General features: G+C 37.0%; 1 protein-coding gene across 1 annotated transcript; it reads left to right on the top strand.

Annotated features, from left to right (window-relative positions):
* The first annotated feature begins 1,453 nt into the window (after positions 1 to 1,453).
* NMI (N-myc and STAT interactor) lies at positions 1,454 to 21,920 on the top strand. Its single transcript, XM_081261848.1, has 8 exons — positions 1,454 to 1,732; positions 8,702 to 8,791; positions 9,614 to 9,709; positions 13,203 to 13,365; positions 15,969 to 16,075; positions 16,164 to 16,350; positions 20,629 to 20,735; positions 21,582 to 21,920. The coding sequence occupies exons 2-8, from the start codon at positions 8,708 to 8,710 to the stop codon at positions 21,762 to 21,764; spliced, it is 927 nt and encodes a 308-aa protein (XP_081117974.1). The 5' UTR covers positions 1,454 to 1,732; positions 8,702 to 8,707; the 3' UTR covers positions 21,765 to 21,920.
* The last annotated feature ends 521 nt before the right edge of the window (positions 21,921 to 22,441 follow it).

Raw genomic sequence — 22,441 nt, 5'->3', positions numbered from 1 at the left:
CCTCCTCTACCTTTAATTTTTCCCTCTTTTGTGGAGGAGACATCTTAAATTTCCTCAGGTAGAGGGGATTAGTCTATTCCTCAGGTTAATGGTGAGCTGAGTGGGGGATGCTGGCTTTAGGGGCAAGGGGGAAAATAAAAACAACTAAGGAAAGTAGAAAAAAGAAATAGAAAATGGACCGGTCTTTCAAAATTACTTTCCTTGTAAAGGTTTAAGCAGAGAGACCTCCTTATCATGCTGGTTAAAACTGGCTTGGTTTGGAATTTGGCTATTTTATCTTTCTCTTAATTTTTTGGAAGTTCAGATCAACAACTTAGTTTTTTTCTTGGTGATGTAGAATGTCATCAGGAGTAACTCCATTTTCCCCACATGGCCTCCTCTAAATTTTATTTAACAAATTTGTTAATGCTCCCTCTAAAAGTCCAGGGTAAAACAGAATTAATATCTCCCACCCCCCCAAGTTGCAACACATGGGGTTTTTATACTTTCTATCCAGGATAAACACAAGTCCTTGTCACTCAACATTTTTTTTTTTTTTTCACTTAGACATGCCACTTTAGACTGCTGTCCATAAAAATCCTTTTTTTTTTCTTTTTTTTGGTACCAGAGCTTGAACCAAGGGGTGCTTAACCATTGAGCTACATCCCTAACCCCTTCTTATTTTTTTAAATTTTGAGACACAGTCTCACTAAGTTGTTTAGGGTCTTACTAAGTTGCTGAGGCTGGCTTCCAACTGGCAATCCTCCTGCCTTACATGCACCATGCCTGGCTCAAGATTCTTGATGGGAAGGAATTTTGCTTCTGCCTGTTATTTTGGACTACCACATTGGTTACTACATACAACTACATGTCACCATAAACAGGAATTGATTGATGCCTTGAGATAATTTTGATTCATCTTCTTTCCCCACTTCTGTGTATGAGCGAGTGCAGCTGTGGGGTGGGTTCTTTGTGTAGGATTAGGAAATGGCAGTTTTTGAAAATTAACCAGATGTTTTTATTTTCAAAGGAAAAGTTCACACCTAGTGAAATATTTGTTTACAAGCTTCACAACAAAACAAAAGATTATGAGAAAACTTTCAAGGGACTTGGGTCATAGAAACCAACTCAACACCACGGCTTTCCCAATTTCATAGCCCAGGGGATGTGGCAGAGACAAAGCATCACTCACTGTAAAAACTCATAAACTAAGGTTACAATGTCTAATAAATAACAATTATAATCTGGAAAGATTCCTGCTTTGACTTTGGTTTCTATCCATTTTTTCCAACAGTCTGTGCTGTAAAATACACTTAAAAAATGTGTTTTAAAAATCATGTCCTAAAATTAGTGTTTTAGAAACTTTAGGAATACTTGTTAGGAGAATGTTGGCGTAACAAAAACAAAACAACCATGTCTCAAGAACCGAAAGTGAAATTAGTTCTAACTTTTTGTTTCTGTTAGTGGATAATCACGGGAGCCACAAGCTTTAGTGTTCCTAGTCGTGCTTAAGTTTTAAAGAAAAGTCTTTTCCCCCCTTTCCTGTTCTTTCTTTTTTTTTTAAGGAACCAAGCGGTTTGAGTGAGTGGCACCTACTCGAGGGCACCTAAGCTGTTTCGGGGCGCTCCTGCAGGAGATTGCGCCAGTTCCAGCACCCAGTGCGTCGCCGCCCAGCCGCGCTGGGCAAGGGCGGTTTCCCGGAAGGTCAAGCGCGCTGGAGCCCGGGGGCGCTGCGCTTGGCTGGTGGACGCTGGTGAGTGGCGCGCCCAGTCCCTTGCTGCTAATCCCTGCTACCAGCAGCCCTGGTGGGAAGGGAGGCGGGTTCCACCGCAGCGACGCGCGGGAATTGGGGAGAGCCAGGGTTGGGATCCCCGCGCTCAAGAGCGCTCTCCGCACTTTGGGTGTTTGGGGCCACGTAAATCCCTGCGGCGCACCTGCCTCGAGGGCCATTTAGCCTTCTCTGCGCCGTCGGGCCCTCAGACCCGGGGTCTGTTTGCTTTATTTCATTCGGGAAATTGAAACTTAAAATGATTTATGTCTCCCTACTGTTTTCTTGGAGGGTCTCCAGGAAGAGTTCTTAGGAAAACGGATTTCTATTCTTCTTGGCAGAGTTCTGCACTCATGCCTCACTTTTCAGAACTGGCAAGGTTTTCTTGTAGGAGGCATCCAAAGGAGAATACTATTGTAAAATCAAAACTATAGGGGGCCATTATTTGGATTAAGCTCATGCACTGGGCCCCAAGAGACCAGACTAAAAAATCAATATGGAGTAACCCATGCTAAAGTTCCATGTCACTGAAGTAAAACTAAGTTGTAATTGTCCTTCTGAGAAAGATAACAGCTAAGTTTCCTAAGCCAGGCTAGTTTCAATTAGCATGATAATGACTTCCCTCTGATTTAATTCATACAAAAAAAAAAAAAAAAAAAGTAACCTGAAATAGCCTGTTGGTAACCAAGCAGTTATTTTTCTATTGTTCTGATTTCCTGTCTGTGCCAGCCTTACAAAGAAAGTAACATTGCAATGACCAATCTACTTTTTTGTACAACCCCCCCCCCCCCCACTTCTGCTTTTTAAAACTTTGTCTGCAAAACCAACTTCTACTCAGCCGATGGGAACATTTAAATCTATTTATGAAATAAAGTGTTGTGGGATTCTCCAATAGTAAAATAAAGCCAAGTAAGAGCTTTAAACTGTTGTACTTTTGTCCTTTGACACTATGTTCCAAGTATATACAACATGCATACATTGTATTTCTTCTTCTTGCTGCTGGGCCTGAATATGCAAAGATTCCATTCAAAACCACTATGCAACACAGTGATATGATATTTTAGGGAAACGAGATGATGGTGGTTTGTATTGGTTTTTATTTCACCACCATAATGAATTACATGGATTTAGTGGTTTATCCCTCTCCCTCCTTTTAATTTTAGAATTCTGTAGGTTAGAAGTCCTATGAAGGTCTCACTGGGCTAAAGCCAAAGTATTGGCAGGGCTGCTTTCCTTTTCTGGAGGCTCTTGGGACCAATTTCCTTTCTGAGTTCTAGAATCTGCCCACCACACTTGACTCAGTTGCTCTTTCTCCATCTTCAAAGCCAGCAACTTTTGCATCTCTGGCCATTCTTCAGTCCTCACATCTCACTGGCTCCTCTGTCTTCCTCTTTTACTTTTAAGGACTCTCTGGATCACACTGGTTCCCAGAGATAATTCCGGAAGACTTCCATATTTTAAAGACAGCTGATTGGCAACCTGAATTTCATCTGCAGCCTTAAGTCTCCTTTGCAATGTAATCTAACATTTTTACATTTTGGGATTAAGATGTGGATATTGAAAGGGTCATTATTCTGCCCTCCACATGATTGCACAAAAGGAAAGTATTACCACACATCTGACTCGCTTCAAAGAGGGATATTATTCAGGTGGTGAACATGCCTAAGGAGTTGGGGGGACCATTTACATTGAGAACCTTTAATACATTGTAAAAATGATTTTTTTTTAGGGGGGGACACTTTACTGGGGATTGGACCCGGGAGCACGTTAACACTGAACAATCAATATTCCCTGTCCTTTTAATTTTATTTTGTTTTTAAAATTTGAGACAGGGTCTAAATTGCTGAGGCTGGCTTTGAATTTGTGAACCTCCTGCCTCAGCCTCCAAAATTGCTGGGATTACAGGCATGCACCACCAACAATAATAATTTAAGAAAGCAATTAAATAACAGTGCAGTTTCTGTCTTTTGGAAATATAATAAGAGAACTTCACATGCATTCGAGGTCTGTGCAGAACAAATATGCAAGATACCATACACTTCCATAAATTGAATATTTTCATTGTGTAAAGTTGTGCTTTGAATGGATTGCAAGAGAGAGTGAACATGATTCCTGTCTTCAGTCACAGAAAAAGACAGAGATACAAAAATAAATTCAAGTACTCCTAACCAAAAAATGAAGTGGGGGAGGGGATGTAATATTTTGGAGGAATCAGACAAGTCTTTAAGAACTTTGGGGAGATTTGGAATGGACCTTGAACAGCAGAATTTCTTTGGGTTGAACTTAATTAAGGTTGGGAGGGGTGGAAGGAGGTGATATAGTGGAGACAGAGGAGGGGACCTCCTTCAAGGAACCCTCAAATGTGGTTGAGGAGTTGTTTAAATATGGTAAGTAAGTTGGGGTCAGATTGTGTTAGACTTTGGGTGAACACCATTAGGAAGATTCTGCAATTGTTTATGCAACAGTGATATGTATATATATATTTGTGTGTGTGTGTCTGTAGTTTTAAAAAATGTATATATTTTTCATCTTAGACCATCTCAAACTTGCAGAAAATTTTGAAGTACAGTAGAACAATTTTTGTTTGCCCTGAATTATTTGTAAATAAATTTCCAACTTGATGATCTATCACTGTGAAATACTTGGGCATAGATTTCCTACCAAAAAAATGTGCTTTTATATAACCACAATATAGTCATCACAATCATGAAATTAATAGTGATATTTCTACCATCTAATCATCATATTTAATTCAGATATCCCAGTTGTCCCAATATCAGAATCATGGACTGCGTATTTAGTTGTGATATTCTTTGGTTTCCTTTAGTCTGGAAGTTTCTCTGTTTTTCCTTGATTTTCATGAACTTGACACTTTTATTTAAGAGAACAGGCCAGTTGTATTGTAGAATGTGCCTAAACTTGAATTTGTTTTCTTTTTTGTCTTAGATTGAGAAGATGGCATCTTTAGCAGGAATATCATCAAAATCACACTATGACTTCAGGGCATCTGTTTCATGTTACATGATATTGATTTATCACATTATTTAAATTATCTCAGTATGGTGGCTTTTGCCAGGCTTTTCTGCTGTGAGTTACTTGTTTTTTCCCCTTTGAAAGTAGTATGTATTTTGTGGGGAAGTATTTTGAAACTAATTAAATATTTCTGTCTTCACCAAAATTTCATTTTTTAAATTTATTAGGTTTCATCTCACAGTTTTGTTTTTTACTCAGTGGCTTTAATCATGACTACCATTATTTGTCTTAATCCCTAATTTATTCCCAGATTTGGTCAGTGAAAACCAACTAAAGCTGGATCCTGTGTCCTTTTGACATGTCCTCATCATTCTTTAATCATTTCCTTGCTTTTTGGCATCACAAGATGTCCCAGGCACATTTTGTAGTTTTTCTGTTCCAATCCCTGGAGCAGTCATTTCTCCAAAGAGCCTTGGCTCCTCTGAGTGGAGAATAGCATTAGAAATCAAAGTCTGGGTGCCTGGCAGATGTCACCATAATGAGATGATCAAAGTAAATAGGGGGATTAATCAAAGTCATGTAACGTGTAATAGGGTAAACTGCGATCACAGAGTGACAGAAGATATTCCAAGCTTATCTTATATATTTCCTGTCCTAGGACTAAAATCGACTATTGATTTAAGGAGCTTTGGTTCATTTTATTGGAGATAGTATTAGAAACCAAGATTTGAGTGCTATGTGACCCTCTATTTTTCTTATATTCCTGTATTTGCACTGGGTAAACTAAGGCAAGACTAATTTTTTTGCTAGTCTTCTCTTAAAAAAAAAGCTACACACACAGAGTCTATATATATATATATATATATATATATATATATATATATATATATATATATATATATATATGGATTGAATCCTGGGGTGCTCTATCAATGACCCAGACCTTTTTATTTTTTATTTTGAATCAGGGTCTTGCTAAACTTAGCTGGCCTTGAATTTAGAATTATCTTGCCTTAGCCTCTCTAGTTGCTGAGATTACAGACATGTGCCATGGTGCCCTGCTGTCTTTTATTTTTAAAAAGCAATAATGTTTCTTTTTGAAAATACTAGGAATTTAACTACTTATAGTCTTGGAAAATGATACAGCAGACTGGCTATTAAGGTTCATCTAAAACCAGAAAGACAATCATGATTTTTTTTTTTTTCTTTTTCTTAGAGAGAGGAGGGGGGGGAGGGAGGGAGGAGGGGGAGAGAGAGAGAGAGAGAGAGAGAGAGAGAATTTTTTAATATTTATTTTTCAGTTCTCGGCGGACACAACATCTTTGTTGGTATGTGGTGCTGAGGATCGAACCCAGGCCGCACACATGCCAGGCGAGCGCACTATTGCTTGAGCCACATCCCCAGCCTTCATGATGTTTTTTGTATCAAACAATCTAGCAAGTTTTCATCTTAGTAATCGTACAGACTAGTCTTCTTGACTTTTTTTTTAATACCATTTACTCCTTTGCTAGAGTGACAAAACCTATGCCCCCCCCCCCCTTTTCTGATACTAGGGGTTGAACCGAGGGGAGATTTATCACTGAGCTACCCCTCTAGCTCTTTTATATTTTTTATTTGAGACAGGGTATCACCAAGTTGCTGGCCTTGAACTTGTGATTTTCCTGCCTTGGCCTCCCAGTGTCATGAATTCCAGGCATGTGCCACCACACCTGATGCCTATAGGCCTTTTCTAATAAAAAATGAAGTTTTTTAAGTGTATAAAAATACATAGACTAGGGCTGGGGATGTGGCTCAAGCGGTAGGACGCTCGCCTGGCATGCGTGCGGCCCGGGTTTGATCCTCAGCACCACATACAAACAAAGATGTTGTGTCCGCTGAAAACTAAAAAATAAATATTAAAAAAAATTCAAAAAAAAAAAAAAAAGAAACACTCCTGAGATTAAAAAAAAATAATAATACATAGTCTAACAAAGGAAACCGATTTTTTTCTTTTCCATTTTTATTGGCTTATTATAATTGTACATAACAGTGGGATTCATTGTTACATGTTTGGCACAATGAATAATTTGGCCAATATCATTACCTCCTTTTCTCCCCGGTACCTTTCTTCTACTCTAATGATCTCCCTTTGATTTTCATGAGATCTCCCCACCCCTGCCCCTCTTTTCCTTTTTCTTCTCTAGCTTCCACCTGTGAGAGGAAAATACTACCCTTGACCTTCTGAGTTTGGCCTATTTGACTTAATATAATGTTCTCAAGTTCCATCCATTTTCCTGAAAATGACATGATTTCGTTCTTCTTTATGGCTGAGTAAAACTCCATTGTGTATATATACCACATTTCTTTCTCTGTTCATCCATTGATGGTCACCTAAGCTGGTTTCATTGTTTGACCATTGTGAATTTTGCTGCATAAACATGGGTATGCATGTATCACTATAGTAGACTGAATTTAACACTTTAGGATAAATACTGAGAAGTAATATAGCTGGGTCATATGGTAGTTCCTTTTAGTCTTTTGAGGAATCTCCATACTGATTGAATTTCAGGGTTGTATACATTTATAATACCACCAACAGTGTAAAACTGTTCCTTTTTCTCCACAAACTCTTCAGCATTTATTATTGTTTGTATTCTTTTTTTGTTTGTTTGATTGTTTTTGGTACCAGTATTGAACTTAGGGGTGCTTAACCATCGAACCACATCCCCAGCCCTTTTTATTTTGAAACAGGGCCTTGCTACATTGCTGAGGCTGGCTTTGAACTTATGGTCTTCCTTCCTTAACCTCCCAAGTTGCTGGGATTATAGGTGTTTGCTACTGTGACTAGTTACTGTTTGTATTCTTGATGGCTGCCGTTTTAACTGGGGTGAGATGAAATCTCAGTGTAGTTTTGATTTGCATTTCCCTAATTGTTACTGATGTTGAGCAGTTTGTCATGTATTTGTTGTTCATTGTATTTCTTCTTAGCTCATTTGCCCATTTATTAATTAGGGTACTTGTTTTTATGATAAGTTTTTTAAAATATTGTATACCTATTCCGGATATTAATCCTGTCAGAAGCATAACTAGCAAAGATTTTCTCCCATTCTCTAGGTTCTCTCTTGACATTCTTAATTAAGAAAACCAATTATATTGAAATATGGTTATCAGAATATTTAAACAAACTTTTGATACTAATATGTATTAATATATTACAGTATTTCACAAGATCTATCAGTGAGTTTAATAACTACTGTAGAAGCTGTGTTAAAAATGATATTTCAGTATATTTGCAACAATTATAATATTCTATGAAACTATCTGTACTTTCTACTAGTGACTTTGTTACAGTTGGTATGAACACTACCATAATTGCCTATATTTATACTTGAAAAGAATGTTAATTTTCAGTTAGTTAGAGGTTTTAAAAACACATGTAAATTAATTGACCCCAGGGAGCGTTTATTAAAACTCCAAGTGAGATCACCTGTGTAGAGAAAGAATGCATTGGGGGGCCTTTAGACCTGGTTTACTTTTGGGAAATACAGTAGCGAGAATTAAATGTTTAAATCAAAACCTTTAGAAAGGTTGGAAGATCAAAATAGTAGTCTTTTAAAATGGAGCATAATATTGTAATTGGAATGTGAACTGTAAGGAATGTTAATACACATTATTTTTCTATATATCCTTGAAAGCAAATGATTTTAAGAAATTTTTATATACTTATAGGTGTGAAAATTATTTGAAATGTAGACTCTATAAAAGTTGTTATTTCTTTCTTCTTCACCTTGTATGTGTATGTACTATTTAAAAAGTATTTTAAATTAAATTTCTTCTCCTCCTCCTTCTTCTCCCCCATCCCTTCTCTTTCTCTTCCTTCATTTTTGTGGTGCTAGAGATTGAACCCAGGGCTTGGTGCATGCTAGGCAAGCATTCTACCACTGAGCTACATTCCAAGCCCTGAAAGTTTTTTTTTTTTTTTTTTTAATCTTTGATAATTAGAAAATCATGGAAGCTGATAAAGACAACAACAAACAAGTTCTCAAGGAACATCAGACAAATGAAGAATTGATGAAAGACGACCAAAATGAGGTAAAAAGGAAAATAACTAGATATTAATAAAAAATTTAATTTTTAGTAAAGCACTTTTACATGTCTTTGTCCAATATTACCTTGCATTTTGGAAGCTATTAGGATCCAACATTTTTGGAAATTTTTTTTTTTTTTAAGTTTTGTTGTGTTATTTAAGCCTTGTAAGAAGGTTTGTATTTCTAATCTTTTGCTTACAGAGTTTACAACAGAATGTAGCTGCTTTCTCATGCATTCCCTCATTTCTTGGATTTGCACCTGGAAGTTCAAAGATTAATTAGCAATTATCTGATCTAACCAAAGAGAGAGCAGAGGCCCAGGTAGTTTAAGCCTGTTACCCAAAGGCTATGTGTTTGACCTTTTAAGGCAGCTGTAGACTATGGGAATCACAGCTAACTTATTTATTTATTTATTTTTTAAAAATATTGCCACAGATTAACAAGTTGACAGTTTTGGTGTAATTTAAAAGTCTTTTAGTAGTCACAAATAGCAAGGAAGCGAACTAGTCTCAATCCCTGCCTCAATTATAAAAATGTCTTTGACTTTGGTCCTGGCTGAAAAGCAGTTTCCTTATTCATATTATAGAGATAGAAAAATTGAAAATGTTAGCAGAATCACTGGTGATAAGGTAAAATATACAACGAAGATATTATTCATGAGAGCACAATTAATTCTGAGAGTATCTGTTACCTTTCTTTGTCTTGCTCAGGTGGGGAAATTTAGCATTTTTAATTAATTTGGAAAAATGAGCTCATTTTAAACTTTATGAGTTTTAAACTAATGAGCTCTATTAAACTTTGCGGGTACCATCTGATATTTTTTTAGGGATTAATTGATGAAATTACAAAGGAAAATATCCATTTAAAGGAGGAGATTCAAAAGCTTGAAGCCGAGTTACAAGAGGCTGCCGGAGTCTTCCAGGTACTCTATTTTGTGTTTCACATTTTTTATGGACATGTACTTTAAGAAAAAGTGATGTAATTACACGAAGTTCATTTTAAAAACATTCAGAGCACCAAAACAATGTAAATGTTCTTCCAAAATAGGATAAATTAATAAATTAGGGTATATTCACACACAATTGAATATTGCACAACATTGAGAATGACCAGACCACAACTACATAAAATAAGACTGATGAATCTCATAAACATGGTGTTGATCAAAAAAGACAGTGGAAGGTTGTTAATTAACTTTTTTTGTTTTGTTTTATTTTGTGGTGGTGGGGTTGAACCCTTGTGCATGCCAGGCAACCACTTTACCAACTGAACTATATCCCCAGCTATTGTTAATCAGCTTTTAATTCTTGTCACCAAAATACCCAACAAGAACAATTTAGAGGAGGGAAAATTTATTTGGGCTCCGAGTTTCAGAGATTTAGAACATAGTGGGCCAACTCTATGGCTTTGGGCCTGAGGTGAGGCAGAATGTCAGGGCAGAGGGCATGGTGGAGAAAGCTGCTTACCTCATGGAAGCCAGGAAGATGAGAGAGGGCAAGGGGCCTCAGGAAGATGCACCCTTCCAGAGCACAACCCCAGTGACCCACCTCCTGCAGCCATGCCCCACCTGCCATATGGTTACCACCCAGTCAGTCCATTCAAACTAGGATGGGCTGTTTAGTGACAGCTCTCACAATCCAATCATTCTTGCATTATCACAGGAGCTTTTGGGGGGATACCACATATCCAAACCATAACAAGGGTATACCATTTGTTTCCATTTAAATAAAGCACAAAAACAAGATGTTCAGAATTAGGCTAGTAGTTGCCTTCAGAGGCAGGTAAGACCCTTGTGGAAACCCAGGAAGGTTTCTGGGGTGTTGTCATGTTCTGGGTACCAGTCACACAGTGTGTCAGCTTTGTGTGATTTTTATCCTGATATATACTTAGGATTCATACACGTTTCTTTTTGGGTAGTGGGGACTGAACTCAGGGGTACTTTATCACTGAGCTATATCCCTGGTCCTTTTTATTTTGAGGCAAGTTCTCACTGAGCTGTCCAGCTAAGCTTGAACTTTTGATCCTCCTGCTTCAGCCTCCCAGTTGAGATGATAGGTGTGTGCCATGGTACCTGGAGGATATATGCACTTTCTGTTACTTATATACACTTTAATAATACTTACAACCTCCTCCCCCCCCAAAAAAAAATGAACAAGATTTACAAAGTCAAATAAAGTGATAGTTATTACCTATCGCTTTTGGATCAAATACTTGGTCTTCTCACTAAATCCATTTATCATCTTCCTCATCCAAGGTGCTAGTAATTTGACTGAATTTTAGTTTAAAAAGTTGGACTTATATTAATCCTCACCATTTAAATTCTTTCCTAAATTTTCCTGTAGTTAAATTAGATGTACCTTTCACTCCTTGTTTCTTCGTAACAGCCCTGATAGTTAGAAAATTAAAACATTATCACTTTGTTGTTGAAACAGGAGTTAGGGATTTGAGTACCTGGAAGTGAAGTTGCCCCTGCTCATGAGATGGGTGAATTTCAGCAGAAGATGTTAGGATTCTGGTTACTTCTCAGACTGGGGCCAGATCAAAGACCTTTAGAAACCAGCCAGTCCAGTAGACCCACTTTGCAAGGACCTAAGTTGAAATCAAGAGAGCCTAAGTGAGTTGTTCTCTGTCACAATAGAGACTAGCCAGGACTAGTACTGGGCTTTCTCAGTCACCCTGGAAAGCTCTTGCCTTCTCAGGGTATACTGAGAAACCCTCTCCCCCCACTTCTGCCCCATATTGTAGGGGTGTGTGTGTGTGTGTGTGTTGATGGGGATTGTACCCAGGACTTTGCCCATGACAGGCAGGCAGGGACTGTAACACTGAGCCATATCCCCAGGTCACCCTTCTCCCCACAGCCCTATTTATTTTATTTTTGAGACAGGGTCTCACTAAGTTTCCCAGGCTGGCATGGAATTTGTGATTCTCCTGCCTCAGCCTTTGGAGTAGATGGGATTACAGGCATGAGCCCCTGTACCCCTGAATACAGATATGCAGATGCAGATTGTCTTGGTTAGCCTATGGTAATCAGATTTATTTTTGGTCCTGGAGATTGAATTTGGGGGGCACTTTACCACTGAACTATACTCTCAGACCTTTTTATTTTGAGACAGTGTCTCTTTAAATTGCGTCAGGCCTTGCTAAATTGCTGAGGTTGGCCTCAAATTTGTGGTACTCCTTCTGAGTAGGTGGGATTATAGGCATGTGCCATGGTACCTAGCCAACAGAAATTTTTACTGAAGTTAGATGTAAAGATTAAAATAAGTGTCAGGTTAGATCAAATGACTCAGTGAATGTGTCTAATCTTTAGTGATACACCTTTTATGCAAAATAACCATGAAAAATAGGAATGTAAAATAACCAGGGGAAATAGAAATGTAAACATTTAACTCATTTGTGCATTTATGTGTGTTGTGTATGTCTGTCAATCCCAGTGATTTTGTTTTTTATTTTTATGATGTGAGGATCCAACCCAGATCCTTGAGCATGATAGGCAAGAGCTCTACTATTGAGCCGAACCAGCCCTTGTTTAATTAATTAATTATTACTGTGCTGGGAATCAAACCCAGTGCCTTGTGTATGCTAGGCAAATCCCCATCATTTTAAATAGTTAATTATAACCACCTAACTTTATCCTTCAGGTTGCAATTCTCCTCTTCCTCTTCCTCTTCCTCTTCCTCTTCTTCTTCTTCTTCTTCTTCTTCTTCTTCTTCTTCTTCTTCTTCATTGTTGTTTTCCTTTGTAATGCTGGGAATTGAACCCAGGGCCTTATGTATACTAGGCAAGCACTGAGCTACATCCCCAGTTCCTTTAATTCTTGTTGTTAGTATCCCTTAACTTTTTTATAAGTCTATGTTGTGGTAATGTTTAAAAGTTGATAGGTAGGTGTGGGGAAATATGGAATTTAAATGTGATAAATTTCATATCATATGATTCAGTAGTCTTTCATTTTAGATGAAAGTCTCTGGGTTTGTCATAAACATAACCACAGTACACCCAGTCCTATATTTCACACTTCTTTGCAGTGAAATTAAACATGTTATCTAATGATTTCCTTGTGAGATAGTGCATTATTGGCACAGTTATTTAGAAGGTCCTTGTCTACATGAATGATGTGGTCTTTAGAGTGGAACACATACTGACCAGTTTAAACATTGACTAGAAAAAGTGAGAGGATTATGTATTTATAATTTCATTTGTGAAATTATATTAAAGGATCAGTATTTGATTACATTACTGAGTACTTGCAGGGGAAAAAGCAATTACTAAAGATGTTAAATAAGTCTACAGTCAATATTCTATGAGGTTCTAAAATCAGTGGAGAATGAATTATTGACTGACCAAATCTTTTGTCATTGGTGGGACTAAAGTTATTTATTATCTTGATTTTAAGCAAACATTTCTATTTGAATTAGATTAAAGAGGATATTCCAGAGACAAAGATAAAATTCACATCACTAGAGACTCCTGAGGATGTTAGCCAGTTTTCAAACATTTCCTATTCATTTGAAGTGAAATCACAAGTGCCTTATGAGCTACATAAAGGACAAGCACTTATCACCTTTGAAAAAGAAGAAGGTATGACTACTCTTCTTTTTTTTTTTTTGAAGAAAAATAAAAATAAAAATCTTTAATAATTAAAAGTAAAACCATTTTTTTCTGATATCTAACTCTATTCTGCATTTTTGGATGTAGTTTCTTTTTCTCTTTTTTTTAAAAAAATATATGTTCTTTTTAGATATAGATGATAGTAGAGTATATTTTGATATATTTATATACATGGAGTATAACTTATTCTAATTATGATCTTAATGTTGTGGTTGTACATGATGTAGAGTTTCACTGGTCGTGTATCCATATATAAACATAGGAAAGTTATGTCTGATTCATTCTACCATCTTTCCGATTCCCATTCCCCCTCCCTTCCTGCATTCCCCTTAAAAAAATATATATGACCATGTTATCTTTGGAGAGCACTGGAATTTTGACAGGTCTTTCCAGATTTTGAGATAGTGCATTATTGGCACAGTTATTTAGAAGGTCCTTATCTACATGAATGATGTGGGCTTTAGAATGGAACACTGTGCAATACTGACTAGAAAAAGTGAGAGAATTATGTATTTATATGTTATATATTTATTTCTTAGATATTTGGTTATTGTTTACAATGTTTCCATATAATATTTTTTCTCATCCTTGTAGTGACACTCTGAAGCAGATATAATATCCCCATTTTATAGATGAGAAAACTGACTATAAGACATTATGTGTGTTAGTTAGCTTTTCATCACTGTGATAAATACCTGAGAGAAATCCACTTAAAGGAGGAAAGGTTTATTTTGGCTTATAGCTTTGGAGGTTTCAGTCCACGATCACTTGCCTGTGTAATTTCTCGAGGACCAACATTCCTCTGAGCAGGTTGGCCTTCATTCTGGTATTTGTGAAGTTATAGGGTGGGACCTGGTGGTCTTCAGGGCCATTCAATGTTTATATTCCGACATTCTAAATCATAACCCCTATCTCCTGACTCCCGGTCCTACCATGGTAGCCTAAAAATAAATGTTGACAGGAAAGACTTTCCAGAAGGTTGGTGAATGCTCAGATGAAGCCCTCTTCCCCAGTGAGCTTCTGTTTACCCTGGTGCCACCACTGCAGCTGAGGAGAGGTGGAGGCCAGGAGCCACATTGGCAGTGGACAGTGGTAGTCGGGATGGAACTGGCAGACATAAATGAGGATTCTGAGCCAGGTTTCTGCACAGCCTTTACCTGGAAATGCTGGGATTAGGATTTTCTTCAGATAGAGCCACATCGCTGTTTCTACTGTTGACATGGCTCTGAGCCCCTGATCTCCTGGGACAGTGCTACATTTGAACGTAATGAATCAGGAGTTGGCCTTTGGCTGTTCGAGTCATAGAAGTTGAGACATAAGTGGTCTCTCTCCACTGTGTCATATCACCAGATGTTGGGAGTTTCTTGGGGGGGGGGCGTGAATGGGAAAGAGGATCATCTGAGTATTACTTCATTGATGTTTTGTGTAATTGTTGCCCTTAGCAAAAAAAAAAAAAAATTATCCAAGTTATAAAGTCATGTTGTGGTACAGTGAGTCTGAATTCCCACAAGACAACGCCCTGCCTTCTAGTCCTGTTTCTCTCTCCCTCCAGCTGTGCTATCTGGCTGTCATAAACATAGTGAGGTTTATGAGACAGAGAATGAACATCTCTTGTCTTCATGATAAATTAGAACAAGCAGTTCCAAATTGTAACAACTGAAGTGTTATACACTCATGCCCCACAATTAAAAAAAGAAATACCTACTCACATACATTTTAAATTTGCATATAGTTGCTCTTTGGATTTTTAATGTTTTCGGCATAATTATAGTACTGAGCCTCACCCATTTGTGTGAAAAAATTAGATCTGACGGCTTTGTGATTGGTATAGTGGGGTTCTCTGATTTTCAAAGGAATGATTTCAAGAGCATTTTAGTGAAATGAAATGCCTCATTAAATATGACAAAAAAATAAAAATCACCAACAAAACAAAATAAAACATTCTCACTCTGATAAGCAAGTGTACATTGTGAAGTTATAGGGTGGGACCTGGTGGTCTTCAGGGCCATTCATTTTTTATTATGTTATCCTTATCAAGACAAAGACTAAAACGACTATGTATTTCTATGGTGCTTGTAACATGGGAGTGACACATGATTAAGTTAAATACAGTTAAAGTTAATTGTAAAAATGACATTGGCCTGCAAAAGTTTTCCTAACTTACTCAACATGGAAGAATTTCTGACTGAGATCTAATGTATTAGAGGAATTCTCTGGTAATGCTGTCAGTGGTGGAAAGAAGGGTGTGTGCCTGATGGAAATAATATATGAATAACATATGAATTTCTAGAGGATTATCATTGGGCATGTCTCTTAAGATAAATCAGAGGAGAGATTGATCCCTTAAGATGAATATGGAATTTGAGAAAAACTCTCATTTTTGCTGATGTATTGCAATATAAATATATTCTGCTTTGATGACAAGACCATTAGCATTTGGAAATCCCAAGAAAAATGTTAAAATTATATCATTTGCTATTAAAGAAAATCAAAACATTCATGAAAATTTATTCTTAAACAAGCACAAAAACTTCAGAGAAATTGGAAATTAATACTTTCAAAATTATTTTCAGTTGCACAAAATGTGTTACAAATGGAGAAGCATCATGTACAGATGGAGGACGTGATTCTGGAGGTTACAGCCAATCCAGTTCCACTCAACACAGGAGTCAGATTCCAGGTAACACAGTAATTTAAAGCTTTGAGGAATTCTGTTGAACACAGGCTCTTTTCTCATCCATATTTCCAAACATGAAACCATTTCCCAGGTTCATGTAGAAGTTTCTAAAATGAAGATCAATGTTACTGAAATTCCTGATGAGTTGCCGGAAGATCAGATGAGAGACAAACTAGAGCTGAGCTTTTGCAAGTCCCGACTTGGAGGTGGAGAGGTGGAAAGTGTGGACTATGATAAGCGATCCGGAAGTGCCGTCATCACATTTGTGGAAGCTGGAGGTACTTGCCCACTGAGAAGTTTAGTACTCTGTCATTTAACTCTTTTCTGCCATTTCTGAAAGTATTCCTATTCTACTTCCTTTACTTCTAATTATCATGATAATTGGGGATTTTACTTCACCTTATAAAAGGGTAGAGTCTAGAAAATAACTTTTTTGACTACTACTGAGAAGGCTAATGTTGCTACAAATAACACTCCCATGATCCTTAAACCATAAGGTCACCATCAGACATGGCACTGTGTGTACCTTGTACACTGACACTCTATGTATTATCTCTTCTGATTCTCACACGACTCTGGAAGTAGGTGATATATTTATTTTACTGACGAGGAAACAGGCCTAAAAAGATAAGTAACTTTCTTACTAAAGTGTAAGTGTAATCTCTCTTCAACCAGTAACTTAGGAGGTGAGATAGAGGGATCACAAGTTTGAGGCCAGCCTCAGCAACTTAGTAAAGTTTTAAGCAGCTTAGTAAGACCCTGTCTCAAAATGAAAAATGAAAAGGGCTGGGGATGTAGCTCAGCGTAAAGCACCTCTGGGTTCAATCCCTAGCACCCAAAAATGAAACAAAACCAAAACCAAACCCTCAAAAAACCCAACTCTGACTTTCATCTCACATATTATTACTGACAAAAGTCTTATAGGTAGAGGAAATCTATTCCAGGAGAGATGAGCTAGACATTTGTTCTTTTTTTCTGGTAGAATGGAGTTTTACTAGCTGGATGTGGTGGTGCATGCCTGTAATCCCAGCAACTCAGGAAGCTAACGCAGGAGGATTGCAAGTTTGAGGCCAGTCTGAGCAACTTAGGGAGACCCTGTCTCAAAATAAAAAATAAAAAAGGTCTTCAATGTAGCTCAGTGCTTATAGTAGAGTGCTTTGCATAGCATGTCTGGGGCCCTGGGTTTAATACCCAGAATCTCTCTCTTTTTCTCTCTCTCTCTCACATGCACACACATAAAAGAAAAAGGAAAAAAATGGACTTTTATCAGATCATATTAGGAAGGTTTACATACTTACAACTGAAAAGATTCTACAGTTATATTTTTTTAAAATATGTTCAAGTGATTCTCTATGTAAAATACTCAAAATACTCTTGTTCTTGTTAGTGAAATACTTGGGCTTCTCTTGGGTTTATATGTATAGTAAAAATCCAACTATATAATTAAAAAACATGGATTATATTTTTTTCATACCAATGTAATAAGTACTTCTTAAAAAATTGAAATACTGCTTTGAAAGCATAAATTTAGTAAAAAGTGAAGCATTTCCTCTGGACCTTTGGACAAAATTTAGAGCTTTTTTTTTTTTTTTTTTGTGTGTGTGTGTGTGTGGTGTGGTACTGGGGTTGAACCTAGGGGTGCTCTATCATTGAAGTGCATCCTGTACATTTTATTTTTAATTTGTAGACAGGGTTTTACTAAGGTACCTAGGCTGGCCTTGAACTTGTGCTCCTCCTGCCTCAGCCTCCTGAATAGATAGGATTACAGACAAGTGCCATTGTGCCCATTTGCAGGTGTTTTATAGTTAAATAGAGACACAAATGGAAGAGGTCTTAGAAATGGATCATAACTTGGTAGAAATTTCAATAGTTAAGGACCCAGATTTTAATTTTCCAAGTTCTTATGTTCAATTTCTCTGCTTGATGTTAGTGGTCCATGTCTTGTATTAAAAACAATCAACAAGAGACTTATCTGTGCATTAGAATATAATTAAATACTTTATAGTGGGTGCTAATATGAGCTTGAGAATCTGAGCTCATGTCCAAGGGGTTATGTCTGGCTGAAAGGAGATAAAAATATTGAACCTTATAAAAAGTAACTTCTGAAGGATATAAAAGTATCTGAAGGTGAATATTTCAAGTAATTCAGAACTCTGGTTTTACAAAATCATCACGACAATTTATGAGATGGATAATATAATTATACCCATTTTGTAGAAAACAAAACCGAAATGTCAAGAAGTAAGCAAAAAAAAATCCCATTGTTAATAAGTACCAGAGTCAAAACTGAAGCAAGTCTATTTGATGTAGGGCCTGAACTTGTTAAAAATTGTTTTTAAATGGTGATTAAAATATACATAATATGAAATTTATCACTTTAACCATTTAAAGTATATAATTTAGTGACATCAAGTACCTTCAGAATGTTGTACAACTATCACCACTATCCATTTCCATCATCTCATACTGAAAGTCTATCCCCATTAAACAAGATCTCCCTCTTACATTCTCTTTTAGCTCCTGGTTAATAAGGGCAATGACTAGAGTCTCATTGTGGGGATCTTCTTCCTGCCCAGGAGGGTGTAAGACACCTGAACACTTAAAGTCTCAAATAACTAGTGAAGAACAAAACACAAATAGTCAGAAATATATTTACAAAAAGCAGAGCCCCTGATAGATCTAGTCCATATGGGTGCTGGCATTAGACAAAGGAAAGGTGGCTCCAGTGGTTTATTTAAGAGGGTACATCAAAGTCAGGGATAAGGTTTCAAGAACAAAGTCTTGCTTTGTGATGTCTTGCAGTCAGCAGGTTGATTGGCATCTTGGCAGGTCACACCCATCTCAGGTGCTGGGTGGGTCAGGGCAGAATGGGATAGAAATTCTCACTGTCCCTGGGCAATTGACCAGAGAAAATGTCCACTGGTCATTCCCAGAAACCAGATGTTTCTATCCTCTAGGCTTCCATGCGTGGTGACCCACATGCAACCCACGGGTGGCTCATGACACCTGGTGACCACAATTCTAATTTCTTCTCTATGAGCATGCCTTTTCTGAATAAGTGGAATCATAATACATTGTTAGTCTTTTCGTGTCTGATTTAGTTCACTTAGTACAGCTTTATCTGTATTGTATTATAGTCAGAATTTCATTATTTAAAGCTGAATAACGTTCTGTTATGCCTGTGTGTGTGTGTGTGTGTGTGTGTGTGTGTGTGTCTAGTACATTCATCTGTTGCTTTTACCTTTTGGCTGTTGGGAATAATGCTTCTGTGAATATTGGTGGGCAAATATCTATTCAATCCCTGCTTTCATTTTTTTTTTGGATATATAATTGTGAGAGGAATTGCTGGATCATATGGCAAGTCTATTTAACATTGGAGGAATTGCCATACTGTTTTCCACACTGCCTGTACCATTTTACGTTCCTTCATGCAGTGCTTCAGGGTGCCAACTTCACATCCTCACCAAGAAGGCCTGTACTTCTAACCATTGTACCTTATTGCTGACCCAAGGTGGACTTATGAGAGGAATTTTTTAAAAAAAATGGTTAAATATTCTCAAGGATTGTTTCTGTTAAACCTTATCCAGTTTTGACATATGACTTTTCTCCACTTTAGGGAAAAATGCTGCTAAAAAAATCAGACTGTCCTTTCTATCATTTGTGTTGGAGAAAACTGATGAATTTTTGTTATTTGTCTTCCTTTAGTACCCTCCTTCTCCACATTATTTCAGTTTCCTGAATAAGCTATACTGGGATGACCAAATAATTTACTATATTTATGTATAATGTAAAATAAATTTATAACTTACTGTATATTTATGGTGTTCTAATCATAGTTTTCATTTGTACTTATTTTTTTTTTTTGATACCAGAGGTGGTTAACCACTGAGCCATATCCCCAGCCCTTTTTAATTTTTTATCTTGAGACAGGGTCTCACTAAGTTGCTGAGGGTCTTGCTGAATTGCTGAGATGGCCTCAAACTTTTGATCCTCTTGCCTCAGCCTCCCTAGACACTGAGATTGCAGGCATGTGCCACCATGCCCAGCTCATTTATTCTTCTTGAGAAACAGAAACCCTCCAGTCTTGTCAGGATGAGTGCAGATGACTATTGTATTTTTTTTTTTTTTTTATGGTACCAGGGATTGAACCCAGGGGTTCTTTACTACTTAACTATATCCCCAGCCCTTTTGAAATTTTGAAACAGGGTCTTGTTAAGTTGATGATTGTCTTCAAACTTGCCATGATCTGGCTTCTACCTCCTGTGGGATCACAGACGTATGCCACTGTGCCCAACATGACTATAGTTTTTTATGTAACTCAGTGTCCATCTGAGAACAATCAGCCCTCTGTGCATTGATGGACTGTAGGGGATCGTTTAAGGCAGAAGGAACTACTTAAAATTATGTACTGTGAAGTCTCCTTGTGGGTGGTAACATTTCTTAGAAATTAATCACTCAATTCACTATTCACAGTGATATTATTTTGTAGGAAGGAAGTTTTAAGTTTGATTAAAAATGTTTATGATATTAAGAAAAACCTTTTTGCTTACTTTCAGTTGTTGACAAGATATTGAAAAAGAAAGAATATCCTCTTTACATAAATCAAAGCTGCCACAGAGTTGTTGTTTCTCCATACATAGAAAGACACGTGAAAAAGTATCAGGTAAAGTTATCTTTTTTTGTTTGTTGGTTTGTTTTTTGAGATGAGAGTCTCACTAGGTTGCCCAGGCTTCCCTCTTGAGCAGCTGGGCTTACAGTTCAAAAAGTCGTCTTTTCTTTCATTTTGAGAACGTACTTGCACAAACCTACCCCCCCTCCCCACCACAGAGAGACACACACAGAAAAGAAAAAAAAAATTGTGTCTGTTACTATTTGAATTTTATCAGTGAGGGATTTCAAAATAGTTTTTTCATTTTTTTCTTGGCTCAGAATGAGTCTGACTTTTTAAAGAATATTTTAATATAAATCAGTGCCTTATTTTACTTTATTTATTTTTAAATGAAAATTACTCACATAATAACAAAACATCTTTATTTTTATATGTGGAACATAGCTGCATTTCTCTTGTGTATCTGTTATCACTGGGTATTAGAAATCATTCTTTCTGCTGTTTTCATTGAACTCATTATTTTTACCACAAACCCTCTTCCTGTTCCTTCTAAGATGGTACCACTATCTACCGAGTCCACAAACCTGGTGGCAAGAACTCATACTTAACTCTTCATTTTGCCTCACCTCTACCATTTCAGATTCACTAAATCATGTCAGTCCATTTCTGACTACCTTTTTACCTGTCTCTTGAACTGCCCTCCTTTCCTCCATTCTTCGTAATGCCACCAGAGTTATCTTTCTGACACTCAGATCTGACTCTGACATTCTCTTTGAAAAATCCTACAGCCTTCTATTTCTACTGACATAAAATCCAAAATTCTAAGCACAGCTTTTGGACGAAAGGTTTTGAATTCAAAACTTTTGGCAATTTTTGTATTTATCTGTTTTTCTTTCTTAGGTATTTTCAGGAATATCTAAGAGGACAGTGCTTCTGAAGGGAATAGAGAACATTCAGATGGAAGAAGAAATTGTGGAGGATTTAATTAACATTCACTTTCAGCGGGAGAAGAATGGAGGTGGAGAAGTAGATGTGGTCAAGTGTTCTCTAGATCAATCTTACATCGCATATTTCGAAGAATAAACTGATGGAATCATATGAAAATCATAGCTTTTAATACAAATCACTGTAAACATTTGGCAAAAATGAATATCCTTTCCTTTAAAAATAGAAAATTTTAATTCTTTAGTGTCCATTTCTTTTTAAATAAAAAAATATATTTCCAAATTTTTGAATTCATCTTTGTTTTGAACTTGGCTGTATGTTTATAAATATGTAAGTACACTGTGTTAAAAACACTTTTGTTCATAAGTTATGTGGATGAGTTCCATGTCTGTTGAAATCGACCTTAAGTGATCCAGATGTCCCTCTGCCCATGTTGGCTCATTCTGCCCCAGTCATGTTGGCCAATTCCATTTTGGCCCTGTGCCCACCAACATGTAGACTCGATACTTAATATTGTCCAGAGGAAATGCAGTAACATTGAGCAGTTTGGGATTTCTGTAGACTTTACCAAAAATTCAAGGAACTTCAAGAGTGAAGGAATAGGGGTTGGGGTTGTAGCTCAGTGGTAGAGTGCTTGCCTTGTAGGCATGAGGCCCTCCCTGGGTTCGATCCTCAGCACCACATAAAAATAAATAAATAAAAATAAAGATATTGTGTCCATCTGCAACTAAAAAAATATTTAAAAAAAAAGAGTGAAGGAACATAGTTACACTTGGTGGTTTGTGATTTCTATAGACTTTACTCAAGATTCAAAG

This window comes from Spermophilus citellus (genome assembly GCF_964194105.1).
Source record: "Spermophilus citellus genome assembly, chromosome: 11".
In the NCBI taxonomy this organism is placed as follows: Eukaryota; Metazoa; Chordata; class Mammalia; order Rodentia; family Sciuridae; genus Spermophilus; species Spermophilus citellus.
This window is presented reverse-complemented; position numbering and strand designations above follow the sequence as displayed.

Coding starts and splice junctions, on each gene's coding strand:
- NMI (XM_081261848.1), top strand. CDS start 8,708: ATGGAAGCTGATAAAGACAACAACAAACAAGTTCTCAAGGAACATCAG. Junction 13,366..15,968: donor CACCTTTGAAAAAGAAGAAG/GTATGACTACTC, acceptor AATTATTTTCAG/TTGCACAAAATGTGTTACAA. Junction 20,736..21,581: donor GACACGTGAAAAAGTATCAG/GTAAAGTTATCT, acceptor TTTCTTTCTTAG/GTATTTTCAGGAATATCTAA.